This window comes from Apteryx mantelli, chromosome 30 (assembly GCF_036417845.1).
Source record: "Apteryx mantelli isolate bAptMan1 chromosome 30, bAptMan1.hap1, whole genome shotgun sequence".
NCBI classification, from domain to species: Eukaryota; Metazoa; Chordata; class Aves; order Apterygiformes; family Apterygidae; genus Apteryx; species Apteryx mantelli.
Window position 1 is genome coordinate 5,709,025 of NC_090007.1, and position 21,896 is coordinate 5,730,920.

A 21,896-nucleotide genomic window follows, 5' to 3' on the forward strand; every position below is an offset into this window, starting at 1 on the left:
GTCTTCCCAGCTAAGCAAGCGGCGGTGCCCTGTGCCTGGGGCTGCCCTGCGCAGCCACTGCGACTGCCCAGCCTGGTCCCTGCAGCAGCTCTTCTTCCTGCTGGACGTGGTAACAGGAACAAAACCAAAGATCCTCCCTCTTCTCAGAAAAATCGGTGCTGCCCTCTCCACCCCAGCACCTAGTGTGACCTGCCTGGGGCGGACATAGGGCCCGGCATCCCCCCAAAAGGGTGCGATGTCCCCGCCAGCTTCCTGGCTCTCCTCCCGCATGCGTGCAGCAAAGTGCAGCCCCCGAGCGCAGGGAACGGCTCTTCGGCTTTGCGCCGTCCCCTCGCTGGCTGCGAGGCCGATGCAGGCACGGCTGGAGGCCGCCACGCGTTGTCCCCAGCCACGCAGCCCACACGGGGCCTTCTGGCACCACTGGCGGCCTGAACTTCAGGTGAGCTCCTGTGAAAACACACAAATATAACCAGGACCAACTTCTTTTTTTTTTTTTTTAAAACATTCAATTTAATACGTTATTAAAAATGAAAATAGTTTATTTTAACCTCTATTGATGTAGTAAATACTGCAATCTGCCATGGCTTGGGGCTGTTAACATCTCCTGTAGTTACTACAGCACTGTGAGATATTGCACTTCTGGTTTGTTCCTATAAGCTACTCTGTAAAGGCAAGTCCCAAAGGGAGCCCAGGGCCATGGGCTGCGTCAGCGGGGTTTTGTTTCTAGCAAGCTTTGCTTCATCCTGTGGCGATGGCACCAGGGCCTGGCTAGGTCTTTGTGCTTGTTTCCCTGAAGTCCATCCAAGGATGGCAGCAGCCCGGCTTCTTTAGCCCATAAGAAACTTCTCTCTTGATTTGCTTTTAATAAAACAATTAATTGAATTCAAGCGCTAAACAGTCTGCAGGCAAATTCTGTTCGCTGGTATCACTACGGCCGCTCCTTGCTGACTGCGCCATCCTGATGCCTCAGGTACTGTGTGGCGGGCCTGGTTTGCAAAGCAAAAGTGAACGGCAAGAAGTTTTCTGGTGGGGATGGAGAATTAGCACGAAGCCCAAGTGGAGAGAAGCTCATTTCCCCGGTCCTTTCAGCTTGCCTTCATGCATCTAATCCAGAGGGGCCCAAAGTCCGCAGGGAGGCTTGTGCCATGCTCCTGGGCTGCTCTAACTGCCTGGTGTCTCTGCTCGGAGGTGCAGGAGCGCCTGCCTGCTCTGACTGCGATGCCCGGCTTGGAGACGGGGGAGACAGAGGGATAAAGAAGTGATGTGACTTGGGCAGGGTCTCCCAGCGAGCTGGTGGCAGAGTGGGAAACAGGACCCAGGTGTCTTCACCTGTTGCTCTGACCACACGAGCCGCTGGCTCCTCTCAAAGCATGGGGTGGAGGCACGGCTGTGGCTGGGGATTTCGGCAGACAGATGGAGTCCGGGTGTCTCTGGAGAGCAGGCAGGGAGTGGTAGGAGATGGGTGGATCTTGGCCCTGGGGGGTTGCTGGGGTGCTGGCTGCAGTGGCAGTGCCCAGGCTGGGGGAGTTTGGACCCCCCCCTCCCTGGATTTAGTGTCGTTCAGCCCCTTGTTCATCCCAGTCCCGCAGGCCGGGGTCTCAGTCACGCTTCTTGCCTTCCCTGGGCCTGGCAGTGCTGTCCTTCCCCGGGGCAGACGTGTGATGCTCCCAGGGCTTCTTGCCCTTCTGCTCTCCTCGCTGCTGCCTCCAGTCCCGCTTCCGGTTGTCCTCGCGGTCAGCCTTGGCGGGGCGGCTCTTCCACTCGTCTTTCTTGTGCTCGTCACGCTCCCTCCCTTCTCGCCTGCCCTCCTTGCCCTCCCGGCCCCGCTTCTTGTAGGGCTGCTGCTCCGGCTCCTTGGGTGCCCTTGGGGTTCTGCCAGCCTTGTCCTCAGGGGCTCTGTCCTTGGGTCGCGTCTCCTTCCGGCTGCTCCTCTCCACCTGGGCTGCACGACTTTCCCTGGGCTTCTCTTCTTTCCTCTCCGGGCCTCTGGGCTTCTCTCGGCTCTTCCTCACCTCGACCTTGGCTGGTGGCTCCTCAGGTTCGGCTTCGGGTTCTTCCTCTTCGTCCTCTTGCTCCAAGCGGCCAAACCATTTCTTGAAGATCCACGGCTCGGCCTGCAGGGAGAGCAGAGTGAGTCAGGGCGCTGGCTCTAGCTGGCCGTGCTCCCGTGGCCGAGGCCTTGGTCCCTGCATCCCTGCTCTGCCCTCCCTGGCTCATGGCCCCACCTGGCCAGGCCCTGGTGACATCTGCCAGCCCATTGCAGGAAGGGCCTGGGATCCCTTTCCCATCTGTCCCTTGGGAGATGAAATGCTCCCCAAAAGGGAAGTGCCCAGAGGCTGCTGTTTCTCCCTCCTGCCCCAGGCCCATACCAGGTTGCTGTCAGCTTCACTGTCATCTTCCCTGTCATCGTCACCATCACTGTCCTCGAACAGGCTGCTCTCGGGTTGGACCGGTGGGGCAGCCACCACTTCTGGGATGTCCTCCTTGGTGTCAATGACCTCTAGGACAGGAGTAGGGTGAGCCAATGCTCTGGGGAGGCCCAGGGGCCTCCATCTCTGTGCACACACAGAGGACAAGACAGGGGGTGGCCGCTTGGATGTCTCGCCTCCCAGATTATCAACATTTCCCCCCACAGTGCCCACCCTGGTCCCTGGTGCCAGTTTAACACAAGGCTCCCGGGGCCATCCCACCCCAGTCACTGGTTTCACCAGGACGTGGCCCCATCTCAAGCCTGACCCAGAGGACCGGGCCAGTCCTGAGCCAGACAGGAGCATCTGAACCTACCGTGAAGGGGTGGAGGTGGAGGGGCCTGTCTGTCACTGCTAATTCCTTCCCTAGAGCAAGGTGCTAGAAGAGAGAAGCGAAGAAGAGGCAGGAGGAGTGGAGCTGAGGGATGCGATGTTGGAGGGGTCTGGCCATCCTGGCCCTGCCACAAGGCCAGGGCTGCAGCCCTTTGCCGGAGAGCACGTTGTGCTAGCAGCAGCCAGCACGTGGCTTTCAGAGTGGCCAGACCCTCATTCCGCTTTGTGTCTCCCAAATCCCCCATGGGCTGTGCCCTAACTGACCCCACAAAAACCAGTCTGGGACCAGCCGCTGGGCTGGGACCCAGCAGATTGGGGTTCATTCCAGCAACCCGCTGGCTAGCCCTGGGCAATTCGCCCCTTCTCCCTGAGCCCCTGTGAGCCCCAATGGGGCCGTGTCCGGGAGCAGAGCTGGTCCCTGCAGGCTCCCCGCTCTGCCGGCCCCGCTTACCTTGGAGCACCTGGAAGCTGACGCTGAGCAGGGCGACGAAGGAGGCCACGAGGATGCATTTGTTGAGGGTGAGCCCTTCCCAGATGAGCGGCTCCTCCATGGGGTCAAGGCTTTGGGGCTCCACTGTCCTCTTCACAGGGAGGCTCTTGGGGACTGGTGAGCCCAAAGGAAAAGAGCGTTATGGGGAGGGCAGGCAGGTGGCAAATGGCTCAGTGCTGGAGGCAAGAGCCCCTGGCATCACCCTGTATCACCCCCATTTCAGGGTGGAAGCAGGGCCAGGAGCTGCCAGCAGTGGGTTTGTGCTGCTGAGAGGAGGGAGAGGAAGGGATGTGTGTGGGGGGGGGGGTCAGCCTGAGCTGTTCAGGCTGCGATGGCTTTGTAACATCCCAGGGCTCAAACAGAGTAAATCTGCCCTTGTTTCAGGCTTCTCTGCTCTCCCCCATCCCAGGACCAGTGGCAAAGCCCAGCAGGAAGAGGAGGGAGATTTGGCAGGTGACCCGCAAGTCCCATCCCCACTTTGGAAGGGCCATGTCCTCTCAATGCCACTGAGCTCACAGGGACTAGGGAGAGGAGCGTTTATCCCATCATGGCTCCATGGCCAGATGTGCTTTCTGGGCTGGCCAGAGAGGCAGGGGGGGTCTGTCTCCACTGTGGGGCCAGGAGGCTGTTTCAGGGAGGATGAGAGGTTTCCAAGCATGCTTACCTGGGGGCACGGAGGTGCTGCCTTTTGCTCCCACCTTCTCTGCACGCTTCTTCTCCACCGCTTTCTTGTCTGCGCCGAGGGGCGCTGGTTCTGGCATGCTCAACTCCCGCTCGTCTTGATCCTCCTCGGAGACACCAAGTCGGGACCTCTCCTTCTCTAGGCCCTGTGGGGGGAAGCATGGGGTGTCAGAGCATCACACGACAGCCACGGAGACACCAGCAGCGTGGCCGAGTGGGAAGCAGGGGCATGACCGTGCGCGGGTGCCTCCTCCCAAGGCAGAGGGTGTTTAATGCAGTGGACTCAGGTCCCCTGAAGATTTGCGGTCAGACTGTCTGAGGCCTAATGTGGCTGAGCGAATGCTGCTGCAGGACCCCGAGCGGCGCTAACCAGGCTCCTGACTCAGTCCTTGCAGCATCCAGCCCTGGTGCATGCATTTGCTTCATCTTAACCCGCCTGGCAGCCTTAAAAAACACAAGTGGCTTTTTTTTTGCTAGGACCGATTCAGCCACTAGCTGGCTCCGTGCTGCAGGGAAGGCGCTGGGGTGCGGCCCTGCTAGTGCACACACACACGCACAGGCGTACGGCTGCACCCCCGAAGAGGCAGAGCTGCAGGGCTGAGCTGGGTGCAATCCTCCCGGCCCTGCTGGGTGCGATCCTCCCTCCGGCAGCTTCGCCCTGTGTGTCAGAGGCACTGGACTCGTGCCCCGAGCGAGCACTGCCCGCCAGCGCAGCTCAGTGACAGTGACAGCTGAACGGTGAACCCTTTGGCTCCGATGAGATGGATGTGGTGCAATTCCCTGCAAAGCCTGCCCAGGTCCTGCTCCTGGCTAAATGTCATCAGGGAATGACCCTCGGTTTTGCTCCCCTAATGGGAAACCTCTCCTGCACCTGCACTGACCGTGGCCAGAGCCTCAGGCACCAGGGCAGGACATGACCCCATGCCACCAGCACCCTCTCCTGGTTCATCAAATGAGAAATCTCAGCCTCCGCAGGGAATTCGCTCCAGCCTCTGGCCGGGGATTAGTTTACACCGAGCCGCACGGGGGTTGATCACTTTGTGGCTTTACCCCTGGCCGTGTAACCGGAGCGGCTGCTCTCAGCCGAGTGTCTTGCACCCTGGCCAGCCTCTGAGGCAGGTCCATGTCCCCAGACGGGCCTCAGCCGAACCACCCTGCGGGGCCACCTCTTCCAGCTGGCACAAAGCTTGGCTCTGGGTCCAACCGCCCTGCCCGTGGGTCAGGAGCTGGGTTTTGGCTTGTTTAGTGGATGGGAGGCAGTTTTGCTACCAAGGTCCCCTCCATGTCCCCTCTTCCCCTCCAGGGACACAGAAGGGTCAATCCCAACAGCTTGTGAGCCTGATGTCAGCAATTCCCCGGGACGGGAGGGTCTGAGGGCTCTTGTCTGGGCTGCGAGGTGGAGCCAAGCATGCCTGGGGCTGGGGGCAGACCCATGGAGAGGTCAAGCACTGAAACCTCCACCGCCTCCATCACAAGCTGTGGAGGTGATGGACAGAGTGAGCAGGTCCAGCTCAAAGAGGGGCCTGAGAAACCCCAGCCCCTGCCCTGCTGCCACGCTTGCCCATCCCTGTGGCAGCATCCCAGGGAGCGCCGCTGGCAATCCCGCTTCCGGCGTACTTACATGGGACCTGCTATTTGCTCTGTCGCTGCTCCCCAGCACATCGGCATCTGTTAAAGACAAATGTAACACAGTCTGTTAAGCAACGGGCTGGGAATTGCCAGGGGCTCGGGCTGTGTGGTCCTCTCGCTGCCACCAGCCAGCCCGGCGAGAAGGAAACCGCGCTCCTGGCGCGTCAGTGCTTTCCCCTTCGGCGTGGCAGAGCTGCGGCTGTTTCAGAGCGGAGCAAGCCTAAGTCCCTAAGAGCGGCTCTGCCAGCACGTTTCCAGCCTCACGGCAGGGCCTCCGCAGGTCACACGTGCAATGAGGTTTCCTAAGACAGGCAGAAGCCACTGGCCAGCTGAGCTGCAGCCCGTTGCCTTCAGCATCACAGCACCAGCTTGGAAGATTCAGATCTAAGAGCAGCATTGGTTGCAGGCTGCTGAGCCCCAAAACGTCGCCATCCTGGGTGAGCTAAAGCTGAGAGGGGAACGATGAAATTCCTGCCAAACACACAGCCCAGGATACACCAGGACACCCTGAAAACCTGAGGGCTGGAAAGACACCGTTCAGGGGTGGAAGGGCAGATGCAGCTCAAGCCATAGTCCAGGCAGCAAGGCAGATCCCCCCCATCAGCTACTCAGATCTCCAAGAAGGCCTTGAGCCACCAAAGAGGACTGTGACCCTTGGGGGTCCCAACTGCGCCCACACAATGTTGTACGCGCGTAGATGGGAGCGCTGCTCCGGGCTGGCTCCACAGAGGGATCTCAGCTTTCTGAGAGCAGCAGCGAGGAGATGCCCGAGCCCACCCAGCACAGTCCTGGCACCGGGAACTGCTTTGCCTCCAAACCCTGCACTTTCACGGCTCTTTCCAGATGTTAAATGGGAAAGAAAACTACCCAGAGGAGTAACCAGAGCTCTCCAGCGCTTCACCACAACGACTGGATTCAGGAGCATGCTGGGTTTCTCTTGGTTTATAGTCGCTGCAGTCAGTCATTTTTGCATCTGTGGGTTTGGCATGAGCTACAGAATTAAAGAAATACTAAACTGATCCCAGTGTGAAGAGGTCTCAGCTCTCTCAGCAACTCCGACCTCAGCACTCGCTCCATTGGGATCTGAATGTTGCACCCATGCAAACGCTTATCAGAAGCAGGAATTTCTGCCCCATTTGACCCAGAATCCGTTTGTTTTTCCCTGGTGGAACAATGAACGCTGAGAAAAAAAACACCAGGTCCCGAGATGAAATCTAAAACATGATACTGGAAGCAAAGCACATAAATAAAAGGAAACCTTTTGGCTGGGGAACAATAGTCTAAAAGATCTTTGCTTTCAACACGGAAACAAAACATGTCTTTGGTTTTTGTTTCAGCAACATCAGGAATGGCAAGTCTGGTCTTTTCTCTTTTGGGAAGTCTTGGATCTGCCATGAGGACGCACAGATTTCAGCTGGGAGGGTTCCCAGCCCCCAGCTAAAGCACAAAGATGAAGAATTGTTTGTTCTCCCAAGTGCTTGTCTTGTTTTTGACCCACATAGACCTTCACAAAACCAGCAAACCTGAAGAAGCTTTGCAGCCTGCTTTGTAAGATTAATAAAAAAAATCTCTCCTCTCAGTTCATCAGCACCTTACACCAGGTCGGTTCAACCCCATCAGCTCCCCGGCCAGCCGCAGTCTTCCACCACCCTGCACGAGGCCTGAATTTCAAACGGAATGAATTAAATTCCCTTTTCAAGCATTTTCTTACACTAGCATCAATGCTGCGAAGCCTGGAAGAGGGCAAAAGCCCCTATTGCTCTTTGTCATCTTTAAGGCAAACATGCTACTGCCTGTCTCACCCCATCTCTCAAGCAGCGGAGGATGCCCGTCACGTCGTGAGGTCACCCTGAAACTTCAATATGAGGCAAGGAGATGCCCAGCACTCTCCCAAAGACCTAGAGGAGCGTTTCCAATGCCTTGGCAGCAGGATCAGGCCAACCAGTGCGGCTGCCAGGGCCCCGGCGAGGGCAAGGTACCTTTTCTCACGTCCTTCCTCGGCTGCCTCTGAGCGCTCCCTGCCTGCCCGGGCAGCTCCTCGGTGGCCTCAGGGCGTCCCAAGTCTGTCTCCAGCACCTCCCAGGGACCCGCTGCCATGTCACCTCGAGGGATGCTTGCTAAACCGAGAGGGATAAAGCAAACGCAGGGCAGTCAAGAGGAAGCAGGACAAGCAGCCCGCGGGCCGTCCCGCTGCGTCCTGGAGCCATTTGCCGGGAACGGGGGTCCCAGGCAAAGCTCAGCTTCTGGCTCAGGGCACCGTGCTCTTTTCATGCCTTCGTCCCGCAGATTCGGCCTGATGGAGGAGTCGCAGTTGCCCCCGAGGGCGGCGTGAGGGTGACGTGGGCCTGCCTGTGGTAGCCGAGCGCCCAGGTCCTCAGGCCCTGGAGCAAGGAGGTTGCTGCTTTTCTGGCCCTGTTCCTGCATGCAGCCTTCAGGGCTGCACTTTTCCACGTGGTCAAAGGTGCCGAAACGCCCCGTGTGCTTTAACGCTTCATCATCAGCCGCCCCGGGCTCCCTCGGTGCCACCCGGCTGTTTCCAGGTTGGATTCAGACGGGGTCTGTGCTCAGGGGGTGGATGGGGACTGATCCTGCCCGCTGCCAGGGGCAGGCCAGCTGGCTACAGCACAGCGCCTTTTCCCTGGAGCATGCGGCCACGCCAGAGCCATGGCGGCATGGCCACCGCGCGGTGTCCCTGCTCCAGGTCCCGGTGAGGCCCCAGTGCTGTGGCCAGAGGAGGATGCCGAGCCCCTTCCCACCCTCGGAGGCTCCTCTGGAACGAGGATTCTCCAATCCACCAACCACGTGGCAACCGCCCTGGCCAGGAGGCAAGGATGGCCACCAGCGCCAGAGATGGCTCATCCCGGCCAGGATGGCTGCCCACAGCCCGCAGAGCCGACCTCAGCCCTCGGCTCCCGCTGGAGCCTTCAAAAGGATCAAGGCAACCTCCCGCATGAAGGTCGTGCCACCCACCGGCCCTGTCCATGCACCACTGCCCCGGATGCGCCCTTGCGCACCCATTCTCTAAAATGCGCCAAGCTGCAGGCGTGAAGTGACTCTTCCCACGTTGCTGGCGCTGGGACTTCTCCTGACCGGTCCCGAGATCCCATGGGTGCCTCTGCTGCTGACCCACGTCCGAAACTCCCCCAAATAGTCCCTTGCCTTCGCTGCCCGCCCCGCGAGCACCTGCATGGCGGTGGCAGTGGTGACCCAGCCCCAGGGCCACGTCCGTGGCCACCGGGCCGCGACAAGTGGCCAGCGTTCCTTGCAGCTTATAGCTGCGGGCTGCCCCACGGTCAGCAAAAAGGGTTAAAAGCAAGGCAAAGTCATACCTAGGGCTCCAACGCGGCCGCCTCGCCTCCGGTCTGCCTCGGTCTCGCCGGGGTAATATACAGCAACAGCTGCCGCATCCTGCCGGAGCAAAATAGCACCCAATCACGGGGCGCTGCAACACCCCGTGCCGGGGGGAGGCCGGCTCGCCGTGTGCGCCAAAAAGGCAATTTAGCAGCGGGCGTCTTCGCTCTGCTGCCCTAAGCAGCCCCCTCTGCCACGGGGTGACCGCTGGAAACACGGGACGGGCAACGGCGCAGCTGGGATGCGGCTTCCACCTCGGCGTCCCCCGCGAGAGCCGAGAGGGGACATGGGGCTGTTTGTCTCTAGAGGAGGGTTTCGGCACGAGTGACGGGACGGCCGTGGTGCGTCAGTGACGCGCAGACACCACATGCGAAGCCACCAAGCATCAGGTACGGTGGAGAAGAGAGGACACCCTACGGACCTCCACTTCTGAAAGGTTTTAGGTCTAAAAAACCTTAACATTGGATGTTTTGCTTTTGCAGCATTGGTCTTTTTCTTTAGCATGGGTTAGAGAATTGGTTGATTGCAAGATTTAAAAGGAGGAATAAACCGGGCACCAGTTTCCTGGAGGAGCTCACACTTCCCTCTTGGCTTCCCGATACCAGAAGTTAAATGCAGCCGATCACCAAAAATGGCCCAGTCGCTCCTCAAAGTCCTGGGCTTTGCAGACAGTTGCAATGGCACTCTCTGTTTCCTATCAGCCTTAAAAACAACTTACAGCACATTTTTTCCCCTTAACATCACTTCAGTCTCTGTTTTTCTGATGTCTCGGTGATGTATGGCATGGCCTGGCCCGTGCCCAAGGTTGGAGGTTTCCCAGGATTTTTCACACAGATCCCAGGGCAGGAGCAAGAAGGGACAGGGAGGAGACCTGCAGGGCAGCGGGGTGCACGTTTGCACCCTTGTTTCACCCTGGAGAGCCTAAGCCTGATTGCATCTGCCGCAGCTGCAAGGCTCTGGCCTCCACAACTGGTGGTTGGCCCAGAAAGACCAAGTCAAACCACAAATTCCAGTCCCAAACAGGACTGCAAATGCATTTCTGGCTGAACTTCCCAGAACATGCCATGTGTCTCCTTCTCACCAAGTATCCCAGCTTTTCCCTCCTGCCCGGACCTCAGGGAGGCACCTGCACAGTGTCCAATCATGAAGGGAGCCGGCTGCCCTGGCGGGTCTGCGGGAGCTGGCCCGAGAACACCTTTCATCGAGTAAAAACACATTGTGGTCCTGCTTTAGGAGCACGCAGCAAACGAACTCCAGAGCAGTCGTCTGCTTTCCAGGGCAGGGATTTCCCCTCTTTGGCAGAGGCAGGACGAAGCACGCAGTGAACCCTGCTGCGGTATAAATAACATGCTGCAGAAGCTGAACCCAGATGGAGGAAGAGATGGAGCTATAAACAAAGACCTCCTCGCCGCGCCAGGGCTGCGGGATCGCATGCCAAGGGTATTTTTCTCAGTTTTATTCCCACTCCGGTAAGGTCAGGGCAGTTAACCAGCGAGGCATGTTTGCTTTATGGGGATGCAATGAAAGCAGAAAATCACACACAGGCCAAATAAAAATCCCTTCTGTTCCCAGTTAATCACATTTCTTGTGATGCTTGCAGAATCGTAATCTTGCCCCCATCTCCTGTTGACTATGTCATCCTCCCAGGAAAAAAATGGGGGTTGAGGGATTAATGTTTGCAGGCACACAGAGCCCAAGCAGTGCTTCATCCCGGAGCGGGGACATGGGACAGAGACCTGCTCTCCCATCCCTTCCGGGGGATCTTTCAACACACGTTTCCTGCAGCTGGGAGGGACCGAGAGTGTTTTTGCCTCCACACGTTTAGCTCTGAACGCTCCCCGGCCAAGTTCGAAAGCCTCCGTTACCACTGTACAATTTAACCCAGGCAGATGGAGGAAAGCGATTCCCAGGGGCCAATTCTTTCCTAATCCCTTGCAACTCCCTTAAAATCCCTGCTTGTCCCCTGCCCTGAGATGATAAGTGTCTCTGGGACCAGTTTTGCTTGGAGAAGTGGGGGGAAAAGCCTTGGAAATGTGATCCAGCCATGCAAAAATGCAGGGAGAAAGCGGCTGGTGGAGCAGCACAGGAGAGTAATCAATCAGCACAACAGACCAGGGCCCGGCCGCCCACGGGCTCTGCTCAGCGTTCACGCTAAATATCAGCTCTCCGGCTTTGGCTTGTCAATGCAAATCTATCTTCTCTGCCTTCCCAGGCTGTCAGCTTGCCTCAGATTCGCACGGGTGCTTTTCTCGCTGTGGTGCAATGGCCACTGCCGTGGCTCTGCCGTGGCTTGGAGGTTGGTAGTCCAAGAGCCCGGGTTTGCGGGTCCGGATGGACCAAGCAGTGCTGCAGCATCGCCTCGCTTCTATGGCAACACTCATTTATCCTCCCACCAGGACATAATCTTCTTTCTCACTGTCTTTAATAACTCGCAGTTAAAAGGCAATCATCAAGACATAAAATTAGTCACTGATTATTTTTGGCGCAGGTTAGTTCTGGTGATGAATTTTCCTTTTTTCCCTGCAATTCATCCACTGTCCCCAGAGCTTCCATTCCTACGGCAGCCCCCCAGTCCTGCCTCTTTCTTCTCCTGCCACATGTACGAAGGAAGGCACATGCTGTAAGCCAGTTGCACGGCTGGATTTGATGCTTCCCCAGGTCCTGGTCCAGGTCCACCGGCTCACCAGGTGCATTTCCAGGTCTTTCCACCCACTGGCTGCAAGCTGGGTTTCATCCCCAGCTACACCAGACCCATCCAGCTGGATTCCCCAGGCCTGGGAAGCAGCAATCTTCTTCCAGTCCTCGAAGCATTTATCCTCCAACCCTGCACATAGGCAGGGTTGGGCTCTTACCCTCGTTTAATGATGAGAATTTCAGTGTTGCCTGCTAAGCCCAGGCCCAAGCCTACGTTCAGGCCTGAAAGAGCCTGGTGTCTCCATGGGCAGCCTGGGCTTGGGTGCAGGTTTGCAGTGAGTTCAGGGACACAGCAGGGAGGCCATTTGACATTAAATTCTCATTTAGCCTGGCCCATGGTACACATTAACTGACTCTCAGCTAGGAAGGTCTCAGTGTTGCCAACAGCAAGGACCGCTGGGCTTTGTGGGCACCACCTCCAGCCCAGCTCCATATGTAGGGCTTTGCAATCCTGCTTGAGCAGGATTCAGCTCCATGCCAGCATCATCCCCAGTCCCTTGCGCGGTGGCGGACGGCCACGGGTGCTGGGGCAATCCTGGGTGATGCAGGTGATGGCCCCTTCGGCTGCCAGGCGAGCCCGACACAACATGTTGCCTTGCAGCCGCTGGCAGCCAAACAAATACCTGCAGGAGGTGCACATGGCACCCAGGCCGGGCATTGCACGGGCTTGTTGCAGGCACTTCGTATTTTGTAGCCCTCCACCCTCCTGTTAGATGTGGTTGGAGTTTGCCACTGGGCTTAGGAGGGATCAGAGGTGAGAGCGGGGCTGACGGATGGAAGAGATGCTCACAGAAGTGTAATTTCTGGGGGAAATCAGGTGAAAGAGCATCCTGATTCCTTGCACTGTCAAAAACCTAAAGGTGCAGGTGTCCCCATAGCAACTTGGCCATAACCCAGCACTGCCAACAATATTCTGCTGACCTAAAATTCCTCTTTTGATTGCATCCAGCAGTCATCAGATCTTCCCATCCTGAACAGTTGTGCAATATCTGTGTGCTGAAACGCAGCTGCTGCCTCCTAACCCCGAGGTAGCAACACATCAGCATCAGTCAGAGAGATGATTTCTCTGGGTGATTAGAAGAATCACAGACCTTTATGAGCACTGTCATTATTCAGGAACACTCTGGAAGTTACAGGAAGTGAAGAGACACTTCGGTCTGCCAACTACGGGTCTCCTGTCAAATCACAATCTATCATCGTGGAAGATTTTAGATATGTTGAGCTGAACAATCTCCTCGTGGAGGTGCAGCTAATTGCAGGCTTGGGGCATTTTGGAAGCTGGATGTTCCTGTGGCTTCGTGCCACCAGGCATAAATGTGGGGTTGGGTAATGTTTCCCAACACACCGGGAGGGATCCAGCGAGACAGACCATGCATCCTTTGCGCAAGCCGATACCCACAGCTAATAACCTGGATGGGCTCCACTGCGCTGGGGCAATACCCTGTCTGGCTGCTTGCAGGTCCCAGCCCCGATGGGTTCAGCTAAGGGAAAACATCTAATACTGCAGGACTGGTACAGCACAGACCTGGGCTTTCCCCTGTAGCTTCAGTGTTGCTGTGATTTGGTTAGCTAGGAAATCACAGCTGAGGATGCCTTCTGTCCCTCACCTGGGACGAGGTGGAATTGGCCAGGGAGGAGACGAGCTCTGAGGGATTTGTGCCATCTCAGGCTGGCCTGTGGTTTAAGAGATCACAGCCTGCAGAGTCTTTGAGGCTGCCGTCTGTCTTCCTCTTACCCAGAGCTTGTAGCTGTGGGCGAGCTTGGTGGGACAGCAAGCCAGGAAGATTATGAGTCTTCGTTTGAAGGCAAGGACATACCCAAGGAGCAGGCTGGGAAGACATAACACCACTGGTCCTTAGAAGTGAGGTGGGGTCTAGCATGAAGACAAAAACCAGGCACCAGCATAACTGCCTGTGGACACATTCTTCCAGCAGAGGATAGCAAAGATAATCACATCCATCCCAGAAACACTCTCCCACTTCAATCTTTCCAGCACTGAGCTAGAGCCAGCTAGCCCTTCATTCAGGGAGAGAGCAGTGTCTGTGCCAGACACACAGACTTATCTATCATCAGCAGCATCCGATTGTTTTAAGGGTCCATGTTTTCTCATAACTGTTCCCAGTGGTGATGGCTGAATTGTGCTGGTGACAGGCCTTGGCTCTGCAGAGCTCCTGCAGGGTGAGGCGCTCAGGGATCTGCTGGAGAACAAGGAAGGCAGATGGACCCCAGCCGTCGCCTGTCCCCAGAGTGGCTTTCTGGGGTGGTCTGGTGACGAAAGGCTCACGCAGAACCAGGAGGAAGGTCACCTCTGTTGGTGGCCATAGGAGACACATCCCCTCAGTGCACCCAGAGGGGTGTCCGGGCTCCCTGGCTCTGCCAGGAGGGTGAGGTTTTGGTGGCTGGGAAGTGTTAATGATCACATTTGTCTGTTTTATCCATTAGGAGGAGGGGGGGACCCAGCCATTAACTGGTCCGGCAGAACACGGATACTCTGCTCTGGCCTCATGCCAGCACTAATCACCCTTCATGCTGATACGGTGAAGAAGCAGCTGCTCAGATAACATGAACAGATCCAGACAGGCTGCGGTTTGCTCTCAGGTCCTGGCCTTGCAGATGGCCCCAACAAGACTCCTGGGTTCAGTCACCAGCCTTAGTCCTGGGGCTGGCTGGAGCTCAGACCTCTCAGCACCATTACAAGACATCAGGCTGGAAGGGACAGAAAATACCACATCTAATGGGTCTGTGACCCAGAGCTGGTCAAGAACAGTGTGGGTGCATTCTTAAATGAAATGAGTTTGTTAGGTCTCTGCTACCTTCATGGCAAAGAGCAGAAGAGGCAACTAGTGTCTATGTTGAGAGGCTCGAAGCTCCCACTGCACCACAGTCTCCTCTCTCGCCTGGATGTCTACATCCAAGTGGGGATGAGCACAGTGCATAGATGTGCTGCAGCCAACGCAGTGGCAATCCGGACCACAGGGAAGGGCTCCCTGCCCCTGCCCACAACAGCTGTGATCACACACAGGTGAATAACGCTTGTAATCTATTGTGCCTCTGAAAGACCTTACAAAACACAGCTCTGGAGGTAGAACATTTCGCCAGGCTCCCCTGTGATCTCCCTAAAAGGCGTTGAAAGCATTGATTCCTTCGCATACTGTATGATCTATATCTGTTCGGAGCAGCTCTACATTAAAGCCAATCTGATCACACTCTAATCCACGTGTGACCTAAATACTCCGACTTACGAATCTCAGAGGTTTTCACTCTCTTTGCTTGGCAGAATGAGCAGCATTCAGGTCAGCTGGAACACAAGATGCCGGATCCCATTAAATGCTACTTTTAGTCTCAGCTGCTTTCAATAATTGTTCCATTATACGTTTTCTCACAGCCCAGCGCTGCTTAGGGCTAATCATTATTCTCTTTGAAGATTTACAGCCGTTAGTACCTCCGAGGAGAATACAAGTAAGTGACTGTGTTTGAACATGACATTTCAAACAAACTGTCCTTGGAAGTGCCATTTGGGGATAGGGAAACAGGCTGTGATGTTTGTCCCTTAAAGGGTTACCACTGGAAGTTGTTGGATGTCAGGGGAAACTGAGGCAAAAGGTGATTAAAGGGAAAGCGAGCCTTTGGATAAGGGGGGCTGGGCAGCTGCCCAGCCCCAAGAACTGTCTGGGAATAATATCCCAACAATCATAACTCTGCTCTGTTTTGACTTTCTTTCCAGCAGGCAGTGACTGATTCGTTAGTGGCCTTGATCAGTGAGGTTACTGCCCCTGACCGTGCTGGCACGGTGGGATCTGCAGATCTCACCCCCCCTTTCACCTACAGCGTGCGACCAGTCAGGCAGTGCTCTCCCCTCGGCATCTGCACAGCGAAGCAGCCAGAGGGGTCTGATTTCACCGTAATCCCTCAGCTGCAAGCAGCCAGGCCATGTTCTTGATCTAGGCCAAGGCTGCAGCCCTGTCCTCCAGCCTAAACGCAGACTAAACCACCCAGTTTCAGGTCCTCTCATCCCATGAGAGAGCCTCCGTGCTCTCACCATCGTGGCAGCCTCTCTCTGCACTTGTTCCAGCTTTGGTCTATCCTTCTGGACTACTTTGGCTCTTCAGAATGACGGTAGGAGACCTAGTCCTGTCGATTTAGCACTCCCCTTTCACCTCTTGGTTCACAAACCATAAAAAGAGTCTTACCCGGCGCTCCAGGTTGCCCTGACACCATTAATAACACTGCAAAGTCCTGGTGGGATTGAGCAGTCATTTCAAAAGCAATCAGCCCACGTCAGAAGAAACTCCTTTTTGTCCCTCTGTCATTGCAGGGAGGATATTTGCAGTTCTCGGGAGCCTCTCAACAATTTTACGAGGAGCTCCTGGAGCTCAGGGGCCTCAGGGAGGACGCCTGCCCAGAGCCCCTTTGCACTGGCTGGGTTACATGGCAGGAGGGAGGAAATGCCCCAGGCAGGCCGATTTCGGGTCTTTAGGGTTAGATGGGTCATAAAAGTACAAAGTACACCTGAAGCCACTGCAGCAAAGGCAAAAATAGCAGGAACTTCTTAACCACCGGGAGACCCTCAGCTGATGTTTCCCAATGCCTTCTTGCTCCCCCACCCAATTCCCCACTTTTCAGCTTCGAGCAATTTTTCTCTCTCTGTTGTTACCAGACAACGAAACCTCAAGCTAATATTCAGGAGCCTTCAAAGACAACGCACAAAGGTTTCTCATACATTGGCTTGTCTGCTCTCTCTGCCCTGCCCCATGCCATTTCTTTCTTTGTTTCCCTGTGATGGAGAAAGAAGGCTGGAAAGGTTTGATTTCTGCTTTCTTAAAAAAAGTTTCCCCTTGACAACATCAGAATGGTCTGCTCTGGTGTTTCCTGACTCTCCAAGGAACGTACTAGGGTCCTCACGGACGTGTTTTGCTACCTCTGAGGTTTGGAGACTTTGATGATGCCTTTCCTTCTCCAAAATTTGAGCTGGTCTCCAAATCAGTTAACAATAAACAGCACAGAAAAAGCTGAGATTTGGGGACAAGGTTTTTGAGTGAAATTCCCTTCTGCTCTCAGCTTTCAGTCTCCTTACTTGTATAAAGTAATGCCAAACGCAATACATTATGAATAGTAACAAGCAAGAACCAAACCATTTAGGCCTTAAAATAGCAGCAAACTCCCTTTCCCAAAGCTGCATTTTAAATTATTCAGTTTTCTCTCCTTTTTGCCCACTATCATTAGCATCAACCTGCAGACGGGGTTTTGTCCTGCACAGGCAATTACACTGCAACAGTGCAAATACATAAATATTCATGTTCTGCCCTACTTGAAGCCTGGGGGTCTGGGATCACACTCTCCTAGCTAAATCAAAACACATCAAATCTCATGATCTCTAACGTTTTCTATTCCTTTCCCAAAATTTCCTTGCTGGCCGTTTGTTCTTAAATTATGTCCTGTTCAAACAGCATGGAACAAGATCCATATTTAAACTAAGGTTTGAGACTCTCCATATCTGTGGCCACCAAGACCAAATTTCTAGAAATATGTGGCTGAAACTGGGTGAAGCAAACAACTGTCGAACGGAGAGATGTACGCAGAAGGGAGCATCTCCCCTCGCCATCAAACCAGCTTCTGTTGACCCCACACTGCCAAATACACAAGCAACCACGCGCAGAGCCTGGGAACCCAGCGCTGCAGTGCCAGAGCGAGCATACTTTTGGCTGTAGTTGACAGTAAGCAACCAAGCAATTAATTTTACCTTCACCCCATGGACTAAACACAAAAGCCTTCTGGCAGCATTACTCTGCTTTCGGCACCTGGTGCTGGGAGGTTGTGCAGGGTCCATCCGTGCAGTCCTATGAGGACAGATATCATTGTAACTTGTGCTCACAGGTCATCGTTAATGCTCACAGCCTACAGGGGCTTTGCTAAATTGCAAACACTTTGGTCGAGACTGTGGGTTGCATGCCAGGATGAGTTTTGCTGGTGTAAATCCAAGACAGCTTCACTGAATCAATGGGGTTATGCTAGATTTACAAGGGGATTACAGAGCTGTGGCTCTTTGGCATCAAAAAGGCTAGTCTATAAGATGGATGCTCACGTAAACCTACCTTCTATCACCAGAAGAAACAAACATTCTGGAAAAGCCAAGGTGCAATTGCAAACTTGCCAGGGTTAACACAAGCTTAAGCAGAAATTTTTTATGAACTGACAGAGCAGAAGATGCAAGAATAAAACTTTAATGAAAACAGGCTCTTTCCCATGGGGCTGCCTGTCTGTAAAGAGACTTAGACAAAGACCTCCATATGAGGGGGCATGGAGATATGCAATCATTTTGGTTCAGCTTTGGCAATGTGCACTGGTTTTTATGCTGTTTTCTCACCAATATAACATGGTGGTGGGAGTACCAAGGCTTGTTCTGACTACTGACCCTCCCCTTTTCCCCTCTTGAAGAAAGCTTGGTTAAGCAACCTCGTTTTCACTCCAGGTCAAGCACCCTGTGCTTTATTCCAGGGCAGGAGACAGCAATCATTCCTTGGATCGCAGGAGCAGAGCTCAGCACAGACTGAATTCGTTCCCATGATCGTCTACAACACCAGTCTGGTATTTCTTGGCAAGAAGGCACAAAGTAATGAAATACGCCCCAGGATGGGGCAGGTAGGAGCAGAGACATATACGGGAAATGGCAGGGTGCCAGCATTTGCTTTTGTGTACAGCCAGTGAGGACTTGAGTCAGGAGCCTGGAGGCTGTGGTAGTAACAGCTATTTAAAGTGATGATGGAATTATTAAAAAATGGCAACACTCCTGTACAAGTGGGCAGAAGAGCAGGAGATGATCTCCTCCTTCGCAGCCTTATCCCAGCAGCAAGGTGCTCAGCATCCCCTCCAGTCAGGCTCTGTTCCCTGGCTGTACCCTCTTACCTCTTGTCTAGAGACTCCTTAAATGACCAGAAATCCACTAAAGGTTTTGTGCTTTCGGACGTACAGCTCAACTAAAGGACCAGGGACCTGGATCCAGGTGCAGGCTCCATCCTGGGAAGAAAACCCAGGCACAGCAGTCAGAAGGGGGGTTTGGCCATGGCAGAAGGACATGAGGGGGCAGGACCATGGCCCCCCTCCCAAACTGGCAGGTTGGATGCAGCCAAGGAGAGCTGTTGCAGTCAAACCCATCCCAACTGGATGGTCTCCAGCAGCACTTCCAAACCCTTCCTGCTCCTGGGATCTGCCCTGCTTCGCCTAGCTCTGGAGAGCAGCGTTCAAGGACAGCGTGCTGCCCTTGCAATGACGGGGAGGTGGAAGTGCCTTGCCCTTTCCAAACTCTGGGGCAGGCATTTTCCTTTGAAGCGTGGCTGCCCTCGAGTGGTGTCTCAGGGGCACAAGTGAAGCCCATCAAAGGGATGCTCTCTTGAGACACAGCTCCAAGACAAACGTTTAAACATTAATATCCATAGTTTCATCAGTTCTCCTCCCTCCTCCTCGCCCCCCCATGTGTCCAGCCTGCTTCACGCTGGGAGGTATGAAAGCAGAACCAGCTGAGTCCTTTTGCTGTTTTTTTGTTCCAGTGAAATGCAAACAACAGCCTGAAAGAATTTCCTCCTCAAGCCCCAAGTTAGGCCCCAAATTAGCCATTCAAAACCATCAGGTTTTTCTTGCTGCAGGAAATGCTGCGGTAGTATTAGACACCAGCAACCTCCCTCACTCTGGACACTGTGTCTGCCAGCCTCGGGCCTCTGCATCTCAGGAAGGAGCCAGGTCTCACCCGCACAGCGGAGCATGGTCTCCAAGCCAGCTTCAGCTCTGTACAGCAGTGCAAGTGATGTCATATTCTACAAATCTGGAGATTTTACCAACAAAAGCAAGAAGAGCAAAGCCACTTCCTCTTTAATCACCTCTATCCCTCCAGAGATGTGGGGTGGCACAGTCCCCCACTCCATCCCTAGCAAAAAATTGGAAATAAGCCTCTCGTGGTGTCTAATGAATCCCACATACCACCTGGAAGCCAAATAACAATACACACCTCTGACAACCTGCTGATTTTTTCTGTTTCTGCACCTCCATAATGCAGGGAAGGGTGCTATAGAAACGCTGAGATGGCGGAGTCAACTCGGCCTTAAATGCACACAGAAGATATCCCCTGCTGGGGAACTAACTGCTCCCAAATCGCTCCATTGTCACCACTGGCCTGTTCTGGTTTATAGTTACTAGGAGAAGAAACAGAAGCCGTGGTGGCCCAGCAGGTAACAAGCCAGAGCCTGAAAAAGACTCCCTTTCAAAACCAAGAACCCCGCGCCAGAATACCATTTGGTGCGTGTTTTGCTTTTGAGTTCGGAGGTCAATGATCTCATCGGAGAAGAATCAAAGGCAGCAAACCATTTTTGCAGGTGAATGAACAACACGGCCAGGCTGAGAATTACAGGGCAAGACGAAACAGCTCACAACGCAAGGCAGAGTTTGGGTTTGGCTGCAGAAAGGTTTGAAGTTCTGGGCTGCCTCGTGGGAATTTCTTTTAATGTCATGTTGGGGAGGAGTGTTGGTGAATAATTGCTCCATGGCAGGTCCAAGAAGTGAATAATTTTCCAAGAATAAAGGTTAAAAGCCTAGATACTCCAGTGAAGGGCACTCTATAAATAGGACTAACCGGGCAGAGCAGTGGGAATAAGTGGCAAAAGCTTCATGTGGAAAAGAGATGGAAATGATCTGACACACATGTTGGGATCAGACATATGATCATCTCTGCCAAGCAGATGTTTTATAAAAGCTAACACTGCACAGTGTGCTTCTTTTGATTTTCTGACACCCTTCTGAAAACGTGGCCTGTTGCATCTTGGGCTGAATGAGAACGGTTAGTTGTCTGGAACACGACTGTCTAAAACCGTCTTACCGAAAAGACGCGTGACTTGTCTTGTCCCTGGACAGGAACACTGTGCCACTGCTGAGCGACAAGGCACCAGACAGACAGCTGAAATTTGGTGTCATCCCCTGTGATGCTTTGATTGACTTCTGTGGCCAGAGGAACCAGAGAGGCCTGGTTTCCTCCTGATTTACATTTTTCATCCGCTCCGTCCTCACCACCTCTGTTTGTCCCTCACTGGACACAACCCTCTGGTTGCATACGCGTGCGAATTGGTGGGATGACAGATAGCATGATCATGTACACTTTGTTTCTTTAAAAAAACAGACTTAAAAAAAGACCCTAATGACCCATGTGCAGTAACAGGCTGAAAATGAGCTAATGCTGCTCTGAGATCTTAGAATCAATGTGGATATAACTCTGCAAATGTCAGCTCAGGGCTTACAACAGTAAAAAGGCATCCTAGGGAATTGTTGCAAATGGTATAGAGATCACATTAGAAAAACCCATTACGTTTTTGTATAAATCCCCTGTGCACCCGTATCGTGAATGCTGCCAGCAGTTCTGGTCACCTCATGACAGAAAAGATAAAATTAAGATTGAAAAAGGGCTGGGATGGGGGTGGGGGCAGATCGTGCATAGGGCAGAGCTTCCACACAAGGAAAGGCAGCAGAGTAAAATGTCAGCCTGGAAGAAAAATGATTACCTGAGAGAGCTACAAAAAGCAGGAATGTCGTGGGGAAGGAGGAAAGGGAACCGTTACTTTTTAATTCGCATAGCACAAAACCTGGGGCCCCATTTGCAATTAGCAACAGGCTGAAAACTAACAAAGGAAGTACTTTTGCCCAGCCACATCATGAAATTGTGAAGCTCATTTTCATGGATGTGGTGGGAGCCAAGCAAATAAGCGTGTTGGAAAAGGGTTTAAAGAAATGCACGGAGGACCAGCCCACGAGGGGCTGTTAGACTCCCAAAGCCAAGTTCAGCTCGTAGTTCAGAAAGTCCTTAAACTGGCCACGGCGGGAGACGGAGACTGCGCCACATGCCTGCACCGTTGGACTCTGTTTGCTGACTTGTAGTCGCAGGGTAGGTGTAAATCTAGCAAAGTCAGATGATTTACGGGAGCTTTACAATTGTGTACAAGGTTAGATGCGGGGTCCAAATTTGCACATCAAAACAGATTTCCCATAAATTACTATGTTAAGGCTTTTCATCAAAGTTTAACAGCGCGAAGTATGATTCATGAGGAACCTGTAATGTTTAATTAAAGGGGGGAAACCAAGCCTGCTGTGAAAAACTTCCAGATCCCATGCCAAGCTCATCATTGACTTAATTTACGGGACATAAACAGGCCAGAAAAACAGCGTAAGTGGTAAAATCATGTAACTTTTGCCAATTTGGAATTCAAGGGCTGTGC

General features: G+C 53.9%; 1 protein-coding gene across 1 annotated transcript; it reads right to left on the minus strand.

Moving 5' to 3' along the window:
* Nucleotides 1-502: 502 nt before the first annotated feature.
* On the minus strand, nt 503-18,572 carry JSRP1 (junctional sarcoplasmic reticulum protein 1). The gene is made up of 10 exons (XM_067312953.1): nt 18,550-18,572; nt 17,387-17,483; nt 8,931-9,009; nt 7,581-7,718; nt 5,594-5,640; nt 3,956-4,118; nt 3,253-3,405; nt 2,785-2,847; nt 2,370-2,500; nt 503-2,114 (listed from the first exon to the last, which is right to left on the minus strand). The coding sequence occupies exons 2-10, from the start codon at nt 17,471-17,473 to the stop codon at nt 1,599-1,601; spliced, it is 1,377 nt and encodes a 458-aa protein (XP_067169054.1). The 5' UTR covers nt 17,474-17,483; nt 18,550-18,572; the 3' UTR covers nt 503-1,598.
* Nucleotides 18,573-21,896: the final 3,324 nt, after the last annotated feature.